Source organism: Hippichthys cyanospilos, chromosome 22 (assembly GCF_059441005.1).
Source record: "Hippichthys cyanospilos isolate Australia breed blue-spotted pipefish chromosome 22, RoL_Hcya_1.0, whole genome shotgun sequence".
Taxonomy (NCBI): domain Eukaryota; kingdom Metazoa; phylum Chordata; class Actinopteri; order Syngnathiformes; family Syngnathidae; genus Hippichthys; species Hippichthys cyanospilos.
This window is the reverse complement of record NC_142390.1, coordinates 849054-856831: the sequence shown is the minus strand read 5'-3', so window position 1 is coordinate 856831 and position 7778 is coordinate 849054. Positions and strand designations below refer to the sequence as shown.

Here is a 7778-nt window from a genome sequence, read left to right as displayed (position 1 = left end):
CCAATCAAATAACTTATTTAATTAGTCATTGTTTTACAATTCTTCGTTTAGTGAAATTAGTTCAACTTTTGATACGTTAGAGCCTCGAACATGTATACGTGACCGCGCATGACCGGAAGCGGATACGTTTGGCAGCCATCTTTTTCCTAACGAAGCAAACTTCGTGCTGATAAGTCTTGTCGAAAGTGCTTTCTCTGACGTTATTCTAAGGTAACGCTTAGTCCGCCGCTAGAGGCACAACGCTTTACACAAAAGTGTCTTCTATAAGCTCAAAAATTTTACTTTTGGTTTGCGTACGTAATAGCTACAAATAATTTCCCATTCTGTCCAAGGGGTGAAAGCGCATGCGCATACCCCGCGACATTTAGCATGCTAGGTTAATTTGAAGCGTTAAACGTAAGTGTATTTCCCTCACGTTAAAATGTAAATGTACATATGAGGTTACCGGATATACAAAATGCTGTTCTTCCTTTCAAGCAGGAAATGTTTATGCTTCAACGATGATCTCTCTGCTTCCGTGGACAAAGGTCGTTAAGCAAAAATGGCGCCCCCCTGTGGACAAAATTAAGAAGACGCTTTGTTAAAAGTCAGTTAAATTGAAATTTTCTGTATGCAAAGTTGGGTACATATTTTTATTGTATGTTGACGAGTGTTTTATGTTCTTGTTTAAATTTTCATGAAAGTGACTTTTTTGAGGGACACTAAAAAGTGTGCGTAGTGGGAGTCAAAAGTCTTCTCCACCCTCTCCGCTCCCCCCAAGCTCTGCAGCCACTTTTCCGCCCAACTTCAAAAAGCCACGCCGCTTTCATGCTCATGAAAGGAAAGGTCACGGTCAAGCACGCTGGTACTTGGCCTTCCCCCGAGACCGCGCCCCGCCCGCTAAAGCTCATCAAAGCGGATGCAGCGGCACTTTCTGCCAACGGAGGCCCCCACGCAAAGAGCGAGCGGAAGCCGAGTGACTTGTGAGGTGACAGGAAGGCGGCCCCCATCCGGGGTGAGCCGTCGCCCTGCGCTTTGCAGTGTCGAGGCGCAGATGCTCTCGCCTCAACCTCTCGCTTCCTTTTTCGCCCTCCCTCCAAACCTGTGAGGGATCTACACCCCACGGGCCACATCTTTCTGCTCCCTTCAAACCGAATACTAAGCACGATCTTCCCAAAATATCATTTAAAATTCAAAGTGGGGGGCGGATCGGTGGGTGAGTGGTTAGCACTTCCGCCTCACAGTTATGGGACCCGAGTTCAGTTCCAGCTGGCTCCGGCCTTCCCGTAAGGTCATGGAATTATATGCATATCTATCCGATCTGAAGAATCGATCTGAGGTCGGAACGAAAGCATCTAAATGTGAACTTGAAATGTGCTGGAAGAGCTTTGAACGGTATGAGATGTAAGAGCATGCCCAGATCCCTGTTTCCTTCCATCTTTTCCATCCTGGCGGCGTCTCAATACTTATGGCCATGCGTCTGAAGGTTCCCGATGTACGTATAGGATTTCAGCTCTATTTATAGTGGCGTGCGCGCACATGCGGGCCTCAAATAGCGCTAGTGCAAATGTGTGGCCCTGGTGCCTTCCTCGCTTTTCATTTGTTCGCCTGCCGTGGGGCTTTGGACAACCTGAGGCGAAATCGTGGCCCAGTAGAGCTGGAGAATTGCATTTGAGTAAACATAGCTAGCCTATGAAAATATTCAGGGTTCAGGGTTTTAAAATCAATGTCTTTGTAAAATGGCAATAGCAAAGGGTTAAATTGAAAAAGTACTCAAAAAGTTAGAGGCAAGAGATTTTTCGTTCTCGGCTGGATGGGTGTTCCGCCGTGATGTCACACCTCCTTTCTGTTCCCCCGCCCCCGCCCGCCCGCCCGCCCGTCTGTCTCACAGGAAGGAGGGCAGCTCGGTGGCGGAGGCAGTCGATCAGCGCAAGAGCCGGCCGGCGAGCATGGCGCCCTTCCTGCGCATCGGCTTCTCCAACTTTGAGATGGAGCCGGGCCTGGAGTACCACCAGGAGGTGCTCAGCCCCTACTGCGCCGTCTACATGAAGGAGGCCGTCCAAACAGGTGGGACTAACGCACACCGAATTCTCTCCCCACTCGCATAGGAGGTTTTTGCCTTCTGCTAAGGCGCCCTTTCTTTTCGAACGACGTACGGCGAGAGCGCTTTTGAATTTGGACGAGTGTATACTGTAGCTTAAAACAGGTGCAAAGAATTCATGTCGAACATGCAAAAAAATCCATCAAACCAGGAATTACAAAATTCTAAAACATGAACCAAATAGGTGTTATTTTCTTTAATCTGATTATTATTAATGCATGAAGCATGATGTTAAGCCTTATGGCTGTTCATTAGTCGCACACAGAGGTGAAAACGTTTTGCAAAAAATGTCATCATCACCCGAAGTTTTGAATACCACTGCTTTAAACTCTTAATCCGTGGATCAACCGGTTTCGGGGCGCGTGGGCCTCACCGAAATAAGGTTTTGGAACTGATTTAGTTCAACACTTCATTCAGTTGTGCTTTGTTTGGCTTGATCTTTGTTCTTTGGCGCTGCCTCTGGCCGTTGTTGATATTACATTTTGTAGTGAGAAGCATGGTGTGGTTTTGAGAGCAGTAGCTCGGTGACGCGCGTTGTTTTTTCTCTGTGAAATCTGACCCACGACCGTCTGGAAGTTGTACTTTCTTTGTCATCATGTTGATGATGTGATAATATGGCCAAAATGAATTTGTTTGTTGATCTGCCAACTTGTGACTGTTTCATCATGTTATATAGTGCTACCCGGAATGAGTTGAGCTCCTTCGCATTTTCGTTTGTGCCAGGTATTTCCCTTCAAATTAATGTATTAATGACTTAATGTAATTTGCATACATTTTTGTACTATTCGAGCCCCTGCCCCACCCCCGCGCCGGTCCGCAGTAAAAATCTCAAGCGTTGACCGGTATGTGGTGATAAAAATGTCGGAGACCACTGCTCTCGGGGTTTCATCTTTGCAATCTCTGTCACGGCGCATGCCCCATGCAGCTATGCAGTAAAGTAGCCTGCAACCAGTGGAAGAAAAAAAAATCATCTTCCTTTTTCTGAGAAAAACACAGGAAGTGAGACAGCAAGAGGCGTGTGCGGCGTCACCTGCTCTGAAAAGTGGCGGATTGCGCTGCCATTTGCACTCTGGCGCAGATGGCAGGCGCGTGTTGAGCTCATAATGAACAGCGCGTTGCCTTGTGCAAGTTATGCAAGTGGATCTCTGCCACGTTAGCATAACGCGCCGGGTTTAAAAAAAAAAAAAAGCAGCAGATGTCAACCGGAGCCGATAATGGACGCGGGAATCGGAAGGTCATCGCTTTAGACGGCTTCAGCTGTCATTTTTGCCTCACAATATTGACAAGCGCAAGGATTAAACACCCCAACCATTTTCATTATTGAGACTTGAAAAGAAAGTGGAGCGGCACTGTCTCCAAATATTTCACGGCACAACAAACAACAATATAATGTAACGCGTAAAACCACTTCAATGTACACAAAACAACATATTCAATTCTGAACTCATTTAATCCCAAAGACGTATGTTTTATTTATTTATTTTTTTGAAGTCCATCCATTCAATACCTTATTTCTAGCTTTTTGATTTTTTTTTCCAAGTGTTTAGCTCCCCAGCTTCTCCGGTCCTTTTTAGACCGGACAGAGAATTTGAATAAGTACAAATCTAAAGTTCAGTAGCTGTCCTAAAAGTGTGAATATGATCTGAGCTGCAGAAAAAGGCCAGGTGTACAAGCAGAAGAAGCCCACCATGTACCCGCCGTGGAGCAGCACCTTCGATGCGCACGTGCATAGCGGACGCATCATGCACGTGATGGTGAAGGACCGCACGGCCCAGCTCAGGTCTGAGGCCTCTTTGGCGCTGGACTCGCTGGCCGCGCGCTGCAAGAAGGAGAACGGCAAACTGGAGATGTGGGTGGGTGCTTTTCGGTGGTATTTTACAAGCGTCGCAACCCCATCCCTCAATTTTCAAAGAGGCTTTTCTAAATACCGGCCCCCACTACTCCGTGCCTGCTCATTTGAATGGAGTTTTTGCAAATGGTAATTCTTGTGGCATTTGCATCCCAAATTCTGACCGTTGTTTTTCAGTTGGAGTTGAAGCCGCAGGGCCGCCTCCTGATGGAGGCCAGGTATTACCTGGAGTTAAGCGGTGAGTTGACATTCGCACCGCTGCTTGGACTTTAGCTCGGCATGTCCTGAACGTGTCAGGGAGACCCCCCGCATCCTCGTTTTTTTTCTCTCTTATCTTTCTGTCTTTGGAAAGTAACTGCCGCGGCCTGGTTACAGACGCGGCGGGCAAAGCTGAGGGCGATTGCGAGCGCGAGGGTCTTTTTCCCCTCCACCATCGGCGCAACGCCATCAAACAGGCCAAGATTCATGTGGTCAAGTGTCACGAGTTCAGCGCCACCTTCTTCCCGCAGCCCACCTTCTGCTCCGTCTGCAAGGAGTTTGTCTGGTGCGCCGCCGCCGCGGACGTGGCCGTCGGCCCCCTATAGCGCTTGAAATATTGTCTTTCTTGGCAGGGGCCTCAACAAGCAAGGTTACCAGTGCCAACGTGAGTGCGACGCCGCTTTGCTGCCGGCCGGGTTCTCCGGCGGCCTCACCGCTCCCCCCCTCTTGTACGTCCAACAGAGTGCAACGCCGCCATCCACAAGAAATGCATCGACAAGGTCATCGCCAAATGCACCGGCTCGGCCGTAAACAGCAAGGAAACCATGGTAACCGCCGCATCCGTCACCGCTCCACCTTGTTTCGATTGCGTCTTTCCAAGCCAACGCGCACACAAAAAAATGCGCATGTATTTGTGGACGTGCAAATCCGGGTTTCGTTGGAGACAAATTTCCACGTGTGTTCTCCGGTGTCCCTCGATGTGTGTCACTTGGCACCCGCACGCTAACGAGCCGCAACGGTCCCATTGTGCGTGCGTATGTGTGTTTGAGATCCACAAGGAGCGCTTCAAGATCGACATGCCGCACAGGTTCAAAGCATACAACTACAAGAGCCCCACCTTCTGCGAGCACTGCGGGACCCTCCTGTGGGGGCTGGCCAAGCAGGGGCTCAAATGTGAGGGTGAGAGGGGACGCCCGGACACGTGCCGCCGCCGGCGACTTAGCTTCCCTGCTCCCAACTCTTTTTGCCCCGCCCGCCTCCAACCAGAATGCGGCATGAACGTCCACCACAAATGCCAGAAGAAGGTGGCCAACCTGTGCGGGGTCAACCAGAAGCTGATGGCCGAAGCGCTGGCCACCATTGAGAGTAGACAGCAGGTCAGGGGGCGGGTCCGCGCCTCGCCGTCTCTCCGGCGCCGCCCGCTGATGTCGCGCCCTCTAGGCCAGGAGCGCCAGAGAAACGGACGCCGTCGCCCGGGAGGGGCCCATAGGTGTTCAGCGGCCCGGCACGCTGGAAACGCTGATAGCGGCTTCGCCCGCGCCCCTCAGTAAAGGTACTCTTGCTACGCTTTCGTTCGTCCCGTAGGGGGCGCTCTCAAACGGGCGCTGTCCCTCCCGTAGAGGCGCAGGGTGTTTCCTGGGAGGGGCCGAACCTCCAGGCGACGGCGGACGAGGAGCAGGAGGATGTGTACAGTTACCCTTCGCGCCACGGACCCAAATTCACCATCGAGGATTTTGTCCTCCACAAGGTGCTGGGCAAGGGCAGCTTTGGCAAGGTGAAGACGCTCGCCCGCCCGTTGCCGAAACGCAAACACCTACCTCAGCTTTGCCCTCGTGCTTGGCCCAGGTGTTTTTAGCCGAGCTGAAGGAGAGCGCTGAGTTTTTTGCCGTCAAGGCTCTGAAGAAGGACGTGGTTCTAATGGATGACGACGTGGAGTGCACCATGGTGGAAAGGAGGGTCCTCTCGTTGGCCAGGGAACACCCCTTCCTCACGCACCTGCACTGCACCTTCCAGACAAAGGTACCCTCCCCCACCCACCCCGTCTTCCCGTCTGGCAACATCCACCTCTCCAGGAGAACCTGTTCTTCGTGATGGAGTACCTGAACGGAGGCGACCTCATGTTCCACATCCAGCACTGCCACAAGTTCGATCTGCACAGATCCACGTAGGCGCTCGCGCCCCCGTCTTTGTTTCCCGTCCCCGGCGTCCCTCACGCCGCCTTCTCTCGTCCCGCAGCTTCTATGCCGCCGAGATCATCTGCGGCCTTCAGTTCCTGCACTCCAAAGGAATCGTCTACAGGTGTGAGGGAAATTCGATTCACACGTCTGAAATACTTTTGAGCCTTAATTGTTAGCTATTGAATATTTCCTTGATTGTTGCCCCTTTTTTCTGACGTTACAAAGCAAAGCAAGCCACTGAATTTCAGTTGATGCTTTCGAAAAAGGAATTGATTTCTGTGCACTTTGCTTGCTTGGGTGCACGCAGGGATCTGAAGCTGGACAACGTGCTGCTGGACTCTGAGGGCCACATCAAAATCGCAGACTTTGGCATGTGCAAGGAGAAGATGTGGGAGGAGACCCGCACGTCCACTTTTTGCGGGACGCCCGACTACATCGCGCCCGAGGTGACGCGGACCGCCGTTTTGGCCCGCCGCCGTTTTGAGCTCGGGCTCGGCCGTGACCGCGCCGCCCCCGCAGATCCTGCTGGGCCAGAAGTACAACAGCTCGGTGGACTGGTGGTCCTTCGGCGTCCTGCTCTACGAAATGCTCATCGGTCAGTCTCCCTTCCACGGCCGAGACGAGGAGGAGCTCTTTCAGTCCATCCGCACGGACAGCCCCGCCTACCCGCGCTGGCTGAGCCGAGACGCCAGGGACATCCTGATCAAGGTGGGAACGCCGCCGTCCCGCCGTCGCGCCATCTGAGCGCCGCCGCGTTTCCCGCCCGCAGCTCTTTGTCCGGGAACCCGAGGAGCGGCTGGGGGTCAAGGGAAACATCAGGCTGCACGCCTTCTTTGGCGCCACCGACTGGAAGGCCCTGGAGCAGCGCAAGGTGCCTCCGCCCTTCAAGCCCACCTTGGTAAGTTTCAAGGCTTTGCTAATGATGACAAAAATGTTGAAAAAATGTAGTCACTTATGTTTACGATACCAAATCGTCCTTTTATTTCGTCGGGAAACGGCGAGTTAAGGTGACGTGTCGCGTGTGTGCCGCCAGGCGTCCCCCAGTGACTGCAGCAACTTTGACAAAGAATTCATCGACGAGAAGCCGCGCCTGTCGTGCGCCGACCGGACGCTCATAAGCAGCGTGGACCAGAGCGTGTTCCGGAACTTCTCCTTCGTCAATCCGGCCGCGCCGGCGCTGCGCTGATCGCCCTCGCCGACCATTCGGACTTTAAAGCGCTCCGTTTCCACTAAGACAAAAGTGACAGGTTAGTTTGAACGTGGCACGTGTAATAATAGTCCAACGCAAGTAAGCCAAGCAACATTTGTTCCCATGCTCGTTGTTGTCGGGTTTACGTTTTGATGAGCTCCCAAGCGTCTCGTTGTGGCCAATAAAAGGCTTTGTGTCCAGGACGTCTTTGTCAACGTTCGTACTTGATGTTTTGCGAGAACCCGTTTAGTCTGTTCCCAACGACGTTAACTTTAGGGAAGGGTGAGTGAGACATTTGTTTATGCTCACTTGTGACAAGAAAACAAAAACCACAACACCATTTGTGTGTCATTTCATAGTTCTCCTTTTTAACTAAATTATTTTCTCGAAGTTGACTGCTTTGGAGACTTATGAAATAGTTCTTTGAAAGACTTTTCACACAAGTTAATGTATGCCTTGTACCCATCATTCATATTTAACTAGAATACCCAAATAAAAAAAGTC

The 7778-nt window shown here is 51.5% G+C and overlaps 1 protein-coding gene across 4 annotated transcripts; it reads left to right on the top strand.

Annotated features, from left to right (window-relative positions):
• The first annotated feature begins 128 nt into the window (after window positions 1-128).
• prkcq (protein kinase C, theta) lies at window positions 129-7477 on the top strand. 4 transcript variants are annotated; one of them, XM_088405886.1, is made up of 20 exons: window positions 129-210; window positions 333-396; window positions 481-586; window positions 1871-2046; window positions 3734-3933; window positions 4107-4167; window positions 4305-4473; window positions 4541-4572; window positions 4650-4735; window positions 4958-5087; window positions 5175-5284; window positions 5349-5460; window positions 5528-5682; window positions 5754-5927; window positions 5981-6072; window positions 6144-6206; window positions 6393-6531; window positions 6605-6793; window positions 6855-6983; window positions 7119-7477. In XM_088405886.1, exons 4-20 carry the CDS (start codon window positions 1929-1931, stop codon window positions 7269-7271), a joined length of 2112 nt encoding a protein of 703 aa, XP_088262012.1. In that variant the 5' UTR covers window positions 129-210; window positions 333-396; window positions 481-586; window positions 1871-1928; the 3' UTR covers window positions 7272-7477. The 4 variants fall into 4 exon arrangements, with proteins under 4 accessions (XP_088262012.1, XP_088262011.1, XP_088262010.1 ...); XM_088405885.1 differs by having other exon boundaries at window positions 140-210; window positions 478-586; XM_088405884.1 differs by having other exon boundaries at window positions 141-396.
• The last annotated feature ends 301 nt before the right edge of the window (window positions 7478-7778 follow it).